Raw genomic sequence first — 16,059 nt, forward strand, 5'->3', positions numbered from 1 at the left:
TTCCGTGGGGAGTCTGCTTGAGATTCCCTCCTTCTCCCTCTGCCCCTAGCCCTGCTTACTCAGTCTCTCTCTCAAATAAATAAATAAATCTTTAATAAATAAATAAAATTGTAAAAACATGTTTTGTGTTGATTTGTAAAGTAATCAGGCCAAACTAATTACACCAGGTTTGCCCACTTACATTGATGTCCTATAGGACATTTGAAAATTTACAGATACAGATTTCTAGTTCCCATTCCCACTTCATATTTATCCAAAATATGAAATTCACAATGACTCTCTTTTTTGTGAGTTGGGCTTGCATCCTTTAAAAGTAATGATATTCACAGTTTAAGCTTTTGATACTATTTCTAAAACCTACTGCCTAAAAATAGCAAGTGGTTCCTAGAATGTAATCTTTTTAAAAAAAAAAAGATTTATTTATTTATTTGAGAGAGAGAGAGAGAGCACTCATGTGGCAGGGGGGATAGAGGGAGAAAGAGAATCCCAAACAGACTTCTTGCTGGGTGCATAGTCCACGACTTGAGAGCATGACCTCCCAGGCACCCCTAGAATGTATTCTTAAAACTGATACAGATGCTTCTAGATTTATTGAAAGCATTGCTCTTCTTTAGTAGCACCAAGCATAAGGGCAAATTATCGGTTTTTTGAAACCATTCACTGTGATCCCTTGGTGATTTTGCCCATCCTCAGAAGTATTAAATGAACAGAGCTGGAAGAAGAGGACTAATAGGGCTAGGCCATGGGGAGAGAGAGGATGCTAGGTTGCAAGGGTACCACTTGCGCCAAGCTAAGTAGTCCCAGAGGAGTACCAGACACAGGACAGGTCCCTCTCCCTGCCCCACCAGGCTGAGGGCTCTCTCAAAAAAGGGGGTCAAAAGGTGGGAGAAGGGCTGGTCACTCACACTAGGCACAGGGAAAGACGTGAGGCAGAAGCACAAAGAAACAGACATCCCTGTATTTCTAAAACCATTCGAGTCTCCTTCATTAATTGGCTTCACCCCAAAAAGAAAGATTTCTTTATTAAGAAATACCAGAGAGTGAAAAACCTACCACACATACACATTTGTAGATTCACACAAAAGTGCAGAGTTTTACATATTAAATTGCATTTAAGTTAGAAAATAGATTTAAAAACAAAATACTTTTTTTTTCCGCAACAAGGTAAAGAGATTTGGTCAGTAGGAAAAGGGACCTTAGGGGCAAAGGCAGGAAGGGCAGGGCAGGAAGGATGGAATTTAGCTGCTACAGAATTAGAACCCACATCTGCCACTGGGAAAAAATGCGAAGGGGGAGATGACACTCTCTGCTAGGGCAAAGAAGGCCGCCGGAGCCAAATGGACACGAAGAAATGGTCCCAAACGGCCAAATCCCACCACTCCTTAGGGGTTTTGGATCTGTGCCAGCCACCGTGGCCTGGGGAAGTGGGGTACATAGGAAACTTAAGGGATGGAGAGGAAGGGGAGAGGTGGAAAGAATGTCAGGTATTGAAAAGAGTGAACAATTTAAGGCCTATTCCCCAGGGAAGAACCAATTCTTCAATCCCCTCTGTGATCCATCACTCAGACTAGGTCCCAGCTGGTACGGGGTATGAATGGGACAGATCTCCAGGCCAAGGCCTTAAATACAGAGGAATCATAAAGGGAAATAAAGAGGGCAGGGAGTATGAAAAAAGCAGAAACTTTTAAAAAACTGATTTCACACTAGAGATAAGGGATCTCCAGGTTTACCCTTCATCTCAGAGAGAAAGCTCTGACAGACCTCAGGGTCAGCAGAAGAGTGGTTGAGGTTAAGTTGAGTGAGGAGAGAATCTGTCCTAACCCAAAAGAAAAGATGGGCTGAGACAGGGTAGGCTGAGAACTGACTAAAAAGCGGTTCATCTGAGTGTCAGGTTAACTGGAAAAACCTAACAACTTCCAAACTCTTGAGGCTTGGCCTTATTTTGAACTAACTAAAATCTAACTACAAGGGTAAACCTGAAAGATACACAAAAACAATGGGAAAGTGGAGGGAGATAGGAGAGGAATCTGAGTCCATCAGAGCCAGTCTCTCCCTAAGGACTATTACACTCAACTCCTGCTAACAAAGAAAATAGGAAGACATACAGAAAAATCCGGAAGCAGCCAAATTTCATTAATTTTAATTAGCTAGGAAGGGTGAGATAGGCATTGGTTGGGGTCTTGACTTTAGACCATTTAAAAAGAAATATATACCATCACTTATAAAAGATCACTAACAAAGCATTTCCAAGAGGAGGCCCTGATGAACCTGCTTCAATAACCAAGACTCATTTGCAATTAACAGCATCCCTCTGCATAAAAACAATATCCTAATAAAGAACAGGTATTTTTCAGTAAATATAACCCCCTCTGACCCTCCCAATCTTGTTAACACTGTATATTGCCTTGAAAGCCCTTTTCTCATAGCCCGGAATAAGGTAAACTTCAGTCTGAATGTGGTATAGATCAATGGAGAGTTTGGGAGCTATCTCTTCAACACAAGGGCCCCCTAGAAAATGGAAGTATGGGTAGTAACAAGCAACCCCTTCAACCCCCACCCCACCCCCACACAGACATTCACAACCTCATGGTGGTTCTTGAAATGGAAGGGGGAAGGAGGAGGCAGGCAGTTTGCATTAGACACAGTTTAATCACCTTCAAATAGATTAAAAGTTCTGGTTTACACTCCCCCCCTCCCCGTAAGTCATCCAGACAGGACCCTGGCTTAGAAAGAGAAAAACACAGGTGCTTTAGGAAATATAGCCACATATAATACATAAATCTTCTTCCCTGAAATAGAGCAGGTCCTGAGCAGAGCTGACTGGGGGCCATGGCCCACCCCCAGGATGAAGCGGCTCCGGGACTCTGCCGGTGGAAGTGCTGGAAGAGTGGGGCTTGGAGGAAGCCCCCGTGTGGTTACCAAGCCCGAGGTGGGCCAAGGCCTTGGAGTGGGTTTACCCTGGAGGGCAGCAGTGCTGGGCTTTCCCTCCTCACTCAGCCGAGGCCTAATGGAAGTACTGGTTATTCTTTTTTTTTTTCTTTTTTGAGGGGACATAGGGGGAGAGGAGAGGAGAGGAGAGCCTCTCTGTGCCTTGGTTTCCCCATTTGTGCATTCAGGGCCTCTACAGGCCTCACACAGGGAGTCTGAGGGGATAGTGTTTAAGTGAGCACTCCGGCTTCCTCTGAGGAGAAGGAACCACCAAAGTGCAGACTTTTATTACTGCCCTTCCTGCTCCTAGTGGGAGCAGGAGTCAAAAGGAAAACAAAGGGGCTAACGAGAAAGGAGGAGAGATGAGACAAAGAGTGCACGGGGCCATGCCATTGGCATCTCATAAATTCTCACTAAGGATGGCACAGGTATTAAAAAGTTTCCAGACAGTCTACAAGAAATGTGAATTGTTATCTCTACAGTAACTACTTACATATCTAACTGGAAGAGTGGGGCCTGGGTGTTAGAGAGTGGGCAGGAGACAAAGGAGAAGCTACATGAATAAATACAAGTGGAAGTTACCTGCCCCGTTCCTGAAAGGATTTGCTGGCAATGTTGGCACTTTGTAGCCAGGAGCATCCTCCAAGCCCACTCTCTAGCCTCTTCAATTCTGAAGGCCCCAAGAATCTAATTAGGATTCCCTGGTCAGGGTTGTCTGTGACTGTCTCTGGACTCAGGACATGCAGCAGCTTGAGAGGATCTGAGCCGGTCTCAAGAACCTTTAACCCCAGAATTGGCCCAATGATCCCAAGCAGGAGAGCTGGGATCTGGAGGAAACACAAGGGAGTCCAAGGAGACTCCGCAGCTGAGGCCATGGAAAGCCAGTGCCGGGGCCCCAGAGATCCATTTGTCCAGTTACCAGAGGTGACTGACATCTTCTGTGACTGCCTTGAGTCCAGAAATTAAAAAAAGCTTGCAGCAAGAAAATGCCAGTGTGCAGTTGGGTGAATAAAGACCAAAGGAAAACAATAAAAGGGACAGCTCACTTGCTCTCTGTCTCAGGTTTATCTTCTCCCCTTAAATCTCTCACAGTCCTAATTAAACACAAACAAAAGTCTCTTCCATAGATAGGCTACTTCTCAGCTTCAGTCACCTCCTGTGGTGGCTCTGGGGGCTCCGGGGGTGGCATCTCTTCAGGAGTGCTGGTGTCCTCCGGCATCTCGTTTGGGCTCAGATGTTCTGTTGGGGCCTGAGAAGGAGAACGTATCAAAATCAATCCAAAGCTCTCAAAATCCAAAGAGAGATAATACATAGATACTGAACTCTTCCTCTGAACCCATCAACCACACTGATGCTCCAGATATGTAGCCTCTGGCAGCAAACTCTGAACCAAGACTGAACTACAGTCTTCTCAACAGAATTCAACCGAAGTGTGAGTTCTCTTCTTCATTGTCGTGGATAGATGTTTCCATTATTATTCATGATAATAATAAAAGGGGGCACAAATAATTACACGGACCCCTGCACCTTCACAACAGAATGTTATAACATACTTGTCTAACGAGGTCTGACCCAGTGGTTCTCAATCTTTTTATCCCCTCTAACACACAGCTCACTAGAACAGTGATTCTAAACCAAACAAGGTAGGCTGGCAAAATCTTCAGATGGTATATGTGGTTCGAAATGCCCCCTGAGTGATTCTAAAATACTACTCTGCCCTACATTCAACTTAGCATCACTAACTTAGATTGTTATGATTTAAGATCAGATTCATCAGAAAAATTATATTCAAAATGATGATAGTAATATATAAACAAGAGTTTGCTTTACTTCCAAAAAAAAGAAAATTGAAAATTTAGGAAAGGCAAAGTAGAGAACAATTATTTACTTTACAGAAATCAGTCACTTTTTTAAAAGTAGGATTCTAAAAATAAATAAATAAATAAATAAAAATAAAAGTAGGATTCTGTTTGAAAAGAAAGTTCAAATCTACTAAAAATCTATTAGAATAAACAAGTTCAGGAAGTTTTCAAGATATAAGATCAATATAAAAAATCAGCTGAATATACTCCCTATGTACAATTCAAAAATGTAATTAGGAAAATAATTTCATTTGCAATAACACCAAAAAGGATAAAATACTTATGAATAAATGTAACAAAAGTAGTATAAAACTTATACTCTGGGGGTGCCTGATTGGCTCAGTTGGAGAAGAGTCTGAGCCCCACGATGGGTGGGTGTAGAGATTACTTAAATAAATAAAACTTGGGGGCACCTGGGTGGCTCAGTGGGTTAAAACCTCTGCCTTCAGCTCAGATCATGATCCCAGGGTCCTGGGATCACGGCCCACATCAGGCTCTCTGCTTAGCAGGGAGGCTGTTTCCGCCTCTCTCTCTCCCTCTCTGCCTGCCTCTCTACCTATTTGTGACCTCTGTCTGTCAAATAAATAAATAAAATCTTAAAAAATAAGTAAATAAATAAAACTTAAAAAAAAACTTATACTAGGGGCTCCTAGGTGATTCACATGATTAAGCATCTGACTGTTAATTTCAGCTCAAGTCATGGTCTCAGGGTCATGAGATGAAGCCCCACATTTGGCTCTGTGCTCAGCACAGAGTCTGCTTGAGATTTTCTCTCCCTCTTCCTCTGCCCCTCTCCCTGCTCTCATGTGTACACTCTAAATAAATAAATAAAATTTAAAACTTATGCTCTGAAAAATACAACATGTTGAAGAAATTAAAGAAGACCTAAAAAAGTGCAGACAGCCATGTTAATAATGGTTTAGATGATTTAATCTTATTAGAGAGACAATACTCCAAAAATAAAGTATAGATTCAACGCAATCCCCATCAAAATTCCAGTTGGCTTCTTTGCAAATTGACAAGCTGATCCTAAGATGCATATGAACATTCAAGGGACCCAGAACAGCCAAAACAATTGAATAAATAAAGAATACATTTGTACTACTCACACTTCCTAATTTCAAAACTTACTACAACACTACAATAACCAAGACTGTGTGATACTGGCACAAGAATTGATATATTGATCAGTGAAATAGGACTGAGACTCCAGAAACAAACTCTTGAATTTACAGTCAACTGACTTTTGACAAAGGTGCCAAGACAATTCAATGGGGAAGAAATAGTCTTTTCAACAAAGGATACTGAGGCAACTGGATATCCACATGCAAAAGAAAGAATCTGAACCTCCTACCTCACACCATATATAGAAATTAGCTCAAAATGGATCAAAGATCTAAACATAAGATCTAAAACTATAAAACTCTTGGAAAACACAGATGCATAAGTCTTTGTGACCTTGGATTAAACAATGGTTTATTAAATCTGACAACAAAAGCCCAAGAAACAAAAGAAAAAAATAGATACACTGGACTACGTCAAAATTTAAACTTTTCTGCTTTAAAGGACACCATCAAGAAAGTGAAAAGACAACCCGCAGAATGGGAGAAAATATTCACAGATCATATACCTGATAAGGGACTAACACAGAGAATATATAAAGAACACTTGGTACTCAACAATAATTAAAAAAAAATTGCCCAATTTAAAAATGGATAAAGGATCTGAATAGACACTTCTCCAAAGAAGATATACAAACGACTGATAAGCTCATGACAAGATGCTCAACATCATTAGGGAAATGCAAATCATAACCATAATGAGATACCACTACACACCCACTATGATGGCTGGAACCAAAATGGCAAATAATGACAAGCGTTGCCAAGAATGTGGAGAAACTGACACCCTCACACACTCACGGTAGGGGATGCAAAAAGGTGCAGCCACTTTGGAAAATAGTCCACCAGGTACTCAAAAGGTTAAACATAGAGTTATTACATGACCCAGTGATTTCACTCCTGGGTATACACCCAAGACAAATGATTAATATGTGTCTACACAAAAACTTGCACAGGACAGTTCATCACTGCATTATTCGTAATAACCAAAAAATGCAAAGAACCCAAAGGAGGAATGTAAATACAAAATGTGGTATTATCCATATAAGGGAATATTATTCAGCCATATAAAGGAATGAAACAACATGGAGGAACCTTGAAAATATTAAGTCAAATAAAAGAAGCCAGACATAAATGACCACACATGATGTAATTCCATTTATATGGAATGTACAGAAGAGGAAAATCTATAGCAAAAGAAAGTAAATTAATAGTTGCCTAAGGATGGGGTTGGGGGAACTAGAAAGAAAAGAGAGAGTGACTGCTGATGGGTACAGTAGTTTGGTGAGGGATCATGAAAATGTTTTAAAATTGATTGTTGATTGAAATTGAAATTGATTCAACTGATGATTGAACAACTCTGAATATGCTACAGTGAGCCATAAAGGGGCTTTACGAGACAGGCCCTACTGGTAAAGGGGCTTTAAACAGGGATTTTATAATATGTGAATTATAGCTCAATAAAGCTATTTTGAAAAAATAGAAATGTCAAGGGCTCCCTGGGCGGCTCAGATGGTTAAGCATCTGCCTTTGGCTCAGGTCATGATCTCAGGGTCATGATCCCAGGGTCAGCCCCACATCCGGCTGGCTCCCCGCTGGGTGGGAAGTCTGCTTCTCCCTCTGCTCCTCCCCGCTGCTTGTGCTCTCCCTCTCTCAAATAAATAAATAAATAAATAAATAAATAAATAAATAAATTTTAAAAAGAAATGTCAAATAGTAACTTTTTAGGAACATACTTTGTAAAGCATATCCTGAGCAAGAGAACTGGGAGATCTTCTACAACATCTGCGTATGCCAGGGAGGAAGCCCCCTTCTACCAAGATAACCCCTCCATTAATTCAAACCTACTGCCCTCACTCCTGTCTTAGGTCTGACAGCACTTTAATGCTTTCCTCCTCAAGTCACTTTTCATAACATTGAGCAATGGCATATTTTCTTGTCTCACATCCCCACTAGACAATGAGCTCCTTGAGATCAGGGACATTGTTTGTCATGTTCACCAGCATATCCCTAGCACCTAGCACAGTGAATGGCACAGAATGACTAAGAAATGATTAGCTCTTAATCCACCTCAAGGGCACAAAGATCTAAAGACAATGTCAGGGCAGAAGCAGAGACAGTGAAGCTGGAATGACTGGACATGAAATTGCCTAATTATATTTCAAAGGTATAAATTAGCCTACACCTTCTATCACTGACTCAGCTGTTAGGTCAGGAATACTTACTGGGCTCTGTGGCAAAAGGCTGCTACTGGTCTCTTGAGTACTGGGAGGTCGGCTTCCACTTTCCTCCAGTGGCAAAATACCCCTTCGGTCCAGCACACTGAAGGAGAGAGGACCGTTAAAGCACTTTGTACTCACCCCTCCACCAATCTGCCCCAACAAGAACCTCTCTGTGTGTGCTAGAAAACATGAACCTGCCCTTTAGCAGCCTAGTGTTTCCTAGCACATGCCTCCTGTCTTCCATGGTTTTTTTCTTCAACAGACCAGGGAACACCACATTAGGCAGGGAACAAACAAATAAGAATGAAAGGTCATCCCTTCAAAAAAAAAAGGTCATCCCTGTGGTCTGTGGTCCATGTAGATACGGCACAAGGGATAATCCCCAGGAAAGCCCATTTGACCCCAAAAGGCCACATTCAGAAGAATGTATCAGGGGCACCTGGGGGGCTCAGTCAGTTAAGTGTCCAACCCTTGATTTTGGCTCAGGTCATGATCTCAGGGCCCTGAGATCGAGCCCCCGTGTTAGGCTCCCTACTCAGCGGGGAATCTGCTTCAGGATTCTCTCTACCTCTCTCTCTGCCCCCTCCCACCCCACTTTTGCTCTCTCTCTAATTAAAAAAAAAAAAAGGATTCATCAGGCCAGGTAATAGGATCAGGTTGAACTGCTTGTCCCAAGAATCCCAGAATCTTCTAGTCCGCTGAGTACCTGGGGGGCAAGGGGCCACACAGCACTTCACAGCAGTTCTTCACAATGTTGCCATGGCTATAGGGATTCTGAACACGATTCTTCCCTGTCCATGAGCCTTTGATCTGCAAGATAAAAGCCAAGGCCTATAGTAAAAAATATGTTGCAGAAACACCTGCAGCATGGAAAGATGAAAAGCTCTGGAGATGGATGGTGGTGATGGTAGCACAACAACATGAATGTACTTCCTGCCGCTGAATTCTACATTTCAGCATGGCTAAGACAGTGTATTTTATAATAGGTATATTTTACCACAACAGGAAATAAAGAAATACTCGCATAGCCATAGAAAAATATTGACAATCGAGTGAAAAATCAGAGGCTGAACAGCATGTATTATTTTCAATTAAAAATACAAAATATATATTCATCTAAACAAACACAGGAACAAGTCTGGAGGACTACAAATTATACCATTAACAATGGTGAATTTAGATAAAAACTTAAAAAAACAAAACCATGGTGAAATCCAGGAGGTAAAGTTACAGGGACTTACTTGCTGTGATTTACTCATCTGCATTTTCTGATTTTCTACAATGAACATGGATTAATTGGTAAGTTTTAATGGCTGAGCCACCCAGGTGCCCCTTAATTGGTAAGTTTTAAAAAGCAAGGATGTATTCAATGCAACTGTCCCTCTCCATTCCAAATCCAGAGGCCCTAACTAGCCTGTAAGGACCTATACCAGCTGAAGACCTTATACCCACTTAACCACTGAACCTCTTCTTCCCAAAAAAAGCAGTGTGCTTCCTCTTCCACACACTGGATTTAACAATCTCCCAAACCAGCTTTCTGTCTGCCTTGACCTACCCAGCCCTGGAGACTCAGTTCTCGGGCAGGTAATGGGAGCACAGGCTTTGGAGAAGGAAGAATATGCGATGAAGAAGAGGAAAAGTTGACTCACGTCTTCATTTGTTGTCTGGTTGAGAGCCACGAGGAAAGTGTGAAATCCAGTCAGTCCCACGACGGACCACAGTGTGAAGAAGCAAATAAGCACTTCTAGGACAGTGAGGTGATGCTAAGGAATGTTGAAGAAGCTACACCAGGGAACTCAATGCCTCAGCCTCATGGCAACAATCATACCGACTTTACCTCTCAGAACATATATCAGAAATGGCCAAGTAGCCATATATAACAACAGATGAATTCTAAACTCATCGGATATATGAAAGGTAAAGGACTCCTATTTATTCCCTACGAGTGGCTGTCTAATGTTTCTGCTGCTTTTAAGTGTTTGCTTATTCATCATTAGCTCTTTGAAGAGAAAGTTTAGAAGAAGGCCAAAGCTAAATAATGTTGGCCTTCACTGCCAGTGGAAAATCCATCGAAAAATAAACTTTATAAATGAAAAACTGGTGGGAAAAACAGAACGTGACTTACAGAAATCCCATCGGAATCTCTTTCTCAGAAATGCAACTGTTGTACAAAATAAGCCTGAGCTATAACAGAAAGGGGGGACTTTGGTCAAGTGATGTAAGAGGTGTACTGAAACAAACACAGCCCACTAGAGGAGGCAGGGCTGAGCCTGGGTCAGAAGGACTTGGGAGGGAGGCAGTGGAGAAAAGGGTGAGGGAAAGACCTCCCTTTAAGCCCTGGCCATCTTCCATTCTGGTTGCTACCATTAAGACTACATTTTTTTTTTAATTTTAGATCTTGGCACTCTCTAACAGATAAAAAATGAGATGGTGGGAGAAATGCAGAGAGAAAGCCTACTCAAAACTAGTTTAAGAGGGCGTCACAGGGACATACTGCCAGGGGAGGATATGTTCCAGGAGTTTCTTTCAACGTCTCCAGGAAGCCAATTTTCAAGGATTCTGTTAAATTGGGAGGGCAAGTAGAAAGAAAAATCAATGACTTTAGTAAAAAAATGCATATTTATCCTAGTACCCACTCATTTCCTTCCCTCCTTATCCCGTGTTACAAGCTGCTAAGAGATTAAGCCCTCACTCAAACAAGGGACTCTCACCTACAAGCTGGCAGTATCCTCACTAAAGAGTTTACATTCTCACTGCGGGACCTGGCACTGGACTACCGAGTCTGGCAGAAGTCAAGCTTCCCGCTCCCCTCCCTTTTCCTGAGCCCCCAACTATCGGCATGGATGGGGAATATTCATTCATAGATGAAAGAAATCAGAAATATTCAAGAAAAATCCTTTCTCCTCATCAATCCATCTACCTCCCTTATTCAAAATCCAGCTGAGAACTCATCTCTTGATGAAGAAGCCTCCTTTAACTCCACACCCCATCTGGCTTTAGGGTGACTTGGTGTGTGTGCGTGTGCGCGCACACGTGCGTGTGTGCACATGCATACATGTGGGTGTGTATCTTCTGTCTCCGAAAGTAGACCACAACCTACTGAAAGACATTTCTCTTGTATAACCACTTCTACCACCTGGCACAGAGCAGGTCTTACAAGACAGAAGAAAGGATGCGGAGCTAAAATACATCCTCAACCTTTGGGATCACCTCAGAAATGCCCACTACTCTGGGTACAGACCAGTAATCAGAGCCTTGGTCTTCAGCAGAAAGCCAAGGACAAGGTCAACATTCTCAGGAATATGGATTGATGTGAGCTGAGGTTTGGTGCTAAGCTTGAGAGCAGAGGGTAGTATTCATTCCTAATTGGTCCTAGGGTGCCTCTGCAATGGTAATGTCCCACCAAGAAACCCAACCACTCCCCTCAGTTCTCAAAGTGTTTTCCCACCCTTTGCCAACAGACACTGCCCGGCATACTCACTGAGAGCCACATAGACGATGTTGAAGGCGAACACATAAATCGTGAGGAGGGAGAGAGATAGGATAAAGAGGTAGAAGTAGCGGTAGTTCCTCTTTCCAACACAATTCCCCACCCAGGGGCAGTGATGGTCGAAGCGCTCTGTGGGAGAAAGAGAGAGTCCAGTGTCAAAGCCTCCAAAACAAAGCATAGCATGCCCTCCACATAGTGCCTGATTTAGAGACCCCCAAGATCACTGCCGATTTTGATTATAAAAAACACTGGTTTCTATTTTTCACAATGTTTTCAGCCATTTCATTTGATCCCCACAATCACTCTGGAAGTCAAGCAAAAGAAGATACTCTTTTCTTACATTGCAGTTGAAGAAACTAAGGCACTGAGGGGTCAAGCAAGCTGCCCCACTGCCAGGTGACAAGAGATTTTGCTTTTCCAAAGAAAAATCTTAGGTGGACTTACTAAGTTCAGGAAGAATAAGTAGGTGAAAATAGCCAAGGAAATTTTGAAAAATGAGTAGTGTGGTTTTTCTTAACCTCTAGCTTAAAAAAAATGATAAAACTACAGTGGCACCTGGGTGACTCAGTTGGTTAAGTGTTGGACTTTTGATTTCCACTCAGATCATGATCTCAAGGTTGTGAGATCCAGTCCCACACGGGGCTCTGAGCTGGGTGTGAAGCCTGCCTAAGATTCTCTTTCTCCCTCTCCCTCTGCCCCCTTCACCTCTCTAAAAAAGTTTTTAAAATAAATATAAAAACAAAATATAACAAAAAAATAACCATAAAGAATAGATGAGGGGTGCCTGGGTGGCACAGCCTGTTGGCCAACTCTTGGTTTGGACTCAGGTCATGATCTCAGGATTGTGAGATCGAGCCTCAAGTCAGGTTCTGCACTCCACACAGAGTCTGCTTGAGATTCTCTCTCTCTCTGCTCCTCCTGCTCCTGCTTTTGTTCTCTCTCTCGAAAATAAATAGTCTTTTAAAAAAAGAATAGATGAACATTTATCCACTGTACAGATAAGGATTTTCTAAGTAAGCATAAAATTAATAGAGGAAAACACAGATGTTAAAGAAAAATATACCTGACTCCATAAATCTTAAAAATATTTTATACATGTTAAAAATACTATAAAAGAATATTAAACAGGGAAAAAATGGAAATATATGTCAATTTTGTACCTTAGTATTTGAGAAAACCTTACAAATCAGTAACAAAATACAAAATACTCCTTCAAGAAAATAGCCAAAGGGCAAAAACAGTTAAATACCACATAACCATATATTTAAATGTTTTCAGATTCACTAATAATTCAGTGCAATACTAGTATAAAATAAGAATTTTGCCTATCAAAATAAGAATATAAAAAAAATAAAATAATATCCAGTGCTGGTAAGAATAGCATAAAATAGATACATATATACTCTTTGTGGGAGTATCAATTCAGAGAGCCTTTCTGGAAAGCAAGGTGTGTATCAATGGCCATAATAAAGCTCACACCCCTTAGGCAAAATAAATCCATTTTCAGTAACTTCTCATAAGGAAATAGAGATGTGTACAGAAATTTAAGTTTAGTAATTTTTTATTAGATTTTTTATTGTGGCAAAATATATAATACATAATTTGCCAATTTATTCATTTTAAGTGTACAATTCAGTGGCATTAATTACATTCAGTGTTGTGCAACCATCACCACTACCTATTTCCAAAAATTTTCACCAACGCCAAAGAGAAGCTCTGTACCCATTAAATAGTAACTCTCTATTTTCCCCTTCCCCCAGACCCTGGTAACCTCTAATCTTTCTGACTCTATACCTATTCTAGAAATTTCACATAAGTGCAATCATACGGTATTTGACTTCTTCTGTCGGGTTTCTTTCACCTAGCATAATGTTTTCAAGATTCATCCACATTGCAGCATATATCAGCACTTCATTCCTCCTTATAGCTCAGTAATACTCCATTGTACGGATATACCACATTTGTTTCTTCATTCATCTGTTGATGGATATTGTTTCCATCTTTTGGCTATGGTGAACAATACGGCCATGCACACTGATATACAGAAATGTTTGAGTATCTATTTTCAATTCTTTTTTGGTGTTTTTATGGACAGAATTGTGTCGCCCCCCCCCCAAATTTATATGTTGAAGCTCTAACCTCCAATGTGACTGTATTTGGAGACAGGGCTTCTAAGGAGGTAGCTAAGGTTAAATGAGGTCATAAGAGTAAGGCCTTAATCCCGTCAGATTGGTATCCTTATAGGAAGAAGATGAGACACCAGGAGTGCATGAGCACAGAAAACTAGCCATATGAACAGAGCAAGAAGGAGGCCCCTGCAAGCCAGAGACAGAGACCTCACCAGACATCAATCCTGTCAGCACCCTGATCTCGGACTTCTAACCTACAGAACTGTGAAAAAATAAATTCTTTTAAGCTCCCCAGTTTATGGTATTTTGTTATGGTAGTCTGAACAGACTAATTTAGATACACACACACACACACACACACACACACACACACACACACACACATCCAGGAGTGGAACTGCCGGATCATATGATAATTTCATGTTTAACTTTTTGAGGAACTGCCACACTGTTTTCCACAGTGGCTGCGCCATTTTATATTCCCACCAGCAGTATATGAAGGTTCCAATTTCTCCACATCCTTAAATTTAATCATTTTGACTGCAGTGTAATAATAACGAGTAAAATGGAATAGTAAATAATATTTAATTAGAGGAAACTGCCTAAATAAACTAGAATATAGCCATATGATGGATTATGCAGTCATTAAAATAATATATTCAAAAAATATTTATTAAAGATGTAGAAAAATGCTCAGGATATAATGTTAAATGACAAAGGCAGGATTAAAAACTCTATCATGTGTAGGGTGCCTGGGTGGCTCAGTGGGTTAAAGCCTCTGCCTTCTGGTCAGGTCATGATCCCAGGGTCCTGGGATTGAGCCTCGCATCAGGCTCTCTGCTCAGCAGGGAGCCTGCTTCCCTTCCTCTCTATCTGCCTACTTGTGATCTCTGTCTGTCACATAAATAAATAAAATCTTTAAAAAAAAACTCTATCATGTGTGCTCTAACTTCCAAACAAGCGACAGTGGAAGGAGATACAGAAAAATGGAGAGTAAATTTGGGATTAAGTTTTATTTATACTTGCTGTACTTCCCATATTTTCTACAATGAACATGTGTCATTTTAATGAATAAAATACAGCATGTAAAAAATGGGCTATGTACTGGTCAAAATTAAGACGGTAAGAATGGTACATCTCCTGGCTAAATGGCTACAATATATCTTCTCAGCAAAGGATAAGAATATGTGGAAAAGACACATCCAACTGATTAGGGTAATATCTGGATCAAGAATTACAGACATTGGGGCACCTGGGTGGCTTAGTGAGTTAAGCCTCTGCCTCTGGCTTTGGTCATGATCTCAGGGTCCTGGGATCAAGCCCCACATCAGGCTCTCTGCTCAGCAGGGAGCCTGCTTCCCGCCACCCCCACCCCCCGCCGGCTGCTCTTCCTACTTATGATCTCTCTCTCTCTCTCTGGGTCAAATAAATAAATAAAATCTTTTTTAAAATAAAATTTAAAAATTAGAAAAGAAGAATTACAGATATGGCCTCACTTCAAGCAAAACTGCCATATAAAAACATTGAAAACTGTAGATTTATACAGATACATTTTTACTGTATTTTATTTTTATTTTTTAAGATTTTATTTATTTATTTTAGGGTGGGAGGGGTGGAGGGAAAGGAGACAGAGGATCTCAAGCAGACTCCATGCTAAGCGTGAAGCCCGACACAGAGCTTGACCTCATGACCCTGAGATTAATGACCTGAGCTGAAATCAAGAGTTGGACCCTTAACCGACTGAGCCACCCAGGCACCCCTACTATTTTAAATCATACTTTTTCTTTTTCTTTTCTAAAGATTTTATTTATTTATTTGACAGACAGAGATCACAAGTAGGCAGAGAGGCAGGCAGAGAGAGAGGGCAAGGGAAGCAGGCTCCCTGCTGAGCAGAGAGCCTGATGTGGGGCTCGATCCCAGGACCCTGGGATCATGACCTGAGCCGAAGGCAGGGGCTTTAACTCACTGAGCCACCCAGGTGCCCCATAAATCATACTTTTTCTGATACTATAACTAATATATGCTCATCACAGAAAACTCAAAAGAAAAAAGAAAATAGAGGAAATAAAATCACTCATAATTCCACAACCTATAGATAAGAAACTATAAGCATAAGCATTCTGGTATATTTCCTTGCATATATCTTTATATATATATTTTCAACTGTGTAACTGAGATCATACTATAAATGTAGCCTATCTCCTATTTTATCTCATTTAGCTTTCTTTTTTTTCTAAGATTTTGTTTATTTACTTGACAGAGAGATACAGCGAGAGGGAACACAAGCAGAGGGAGTGGGAGAGGGAG

General features: G+C 41.1%; 1 protein-coding gene across 2 annotated transcripts in view; it reads right to left on the reverse strand.

Annotated features, from left to right (window-relative positions):
* Positions 1-1,005: 1,005 nt before the first annotated feature.
* Positions 1,006-16,059, reverse strand: part of ZDHHC9 (zinc finger DHHC-type palmitoyltransferase 9) — a 34,204-nt gene continuing 19,150 nt past the window's right edge. For both annotated transcript variants that reach the window (XM_032330282.1, XM_032330281.1), the window contains 6 exons: positions 11,615-11,752; positions 10,644-10,692; positions 9,783-9,885; positions 8,840-8,943; positions 8,137-8,233; positions 1,006-4,177 (listed from right to left, as the gene is read on the reverse strand). In XM_032330282.1, the coding sequence (XP_032186173.1) occupies positions 4,061-4,177; positions 8,137-8,233; positions 8,840-8,943; positions 9,783-9,885; positions 10,644-10,692; positions 11,615-11,752 (608 nt within the window). In that variant the 3' untranslated portion in view covers positions 1,006-4,060. The remainder of the gene's footprint in view (positions 4,178-8,136; positions 8,234-8,839; positions 8,944-9,782; positions 9,886-10,643; positions 10,693-11,614; positions 11,753-16,059) is intronic.

Source organism: Mustela erminea, chromosome X, assembly GCF_009829155.1.
Source record: "Mustela erminea isolate mMusErm1 chromosome X, mMusErm1.Pri, whole genome shotgun sequence".
Classification (NCBI taxonomy): Eukaryota; Metazoa; Chordata; class Mammalia; order Carnivora; family Mustelidae; genus Mustela; species Mustela erminea.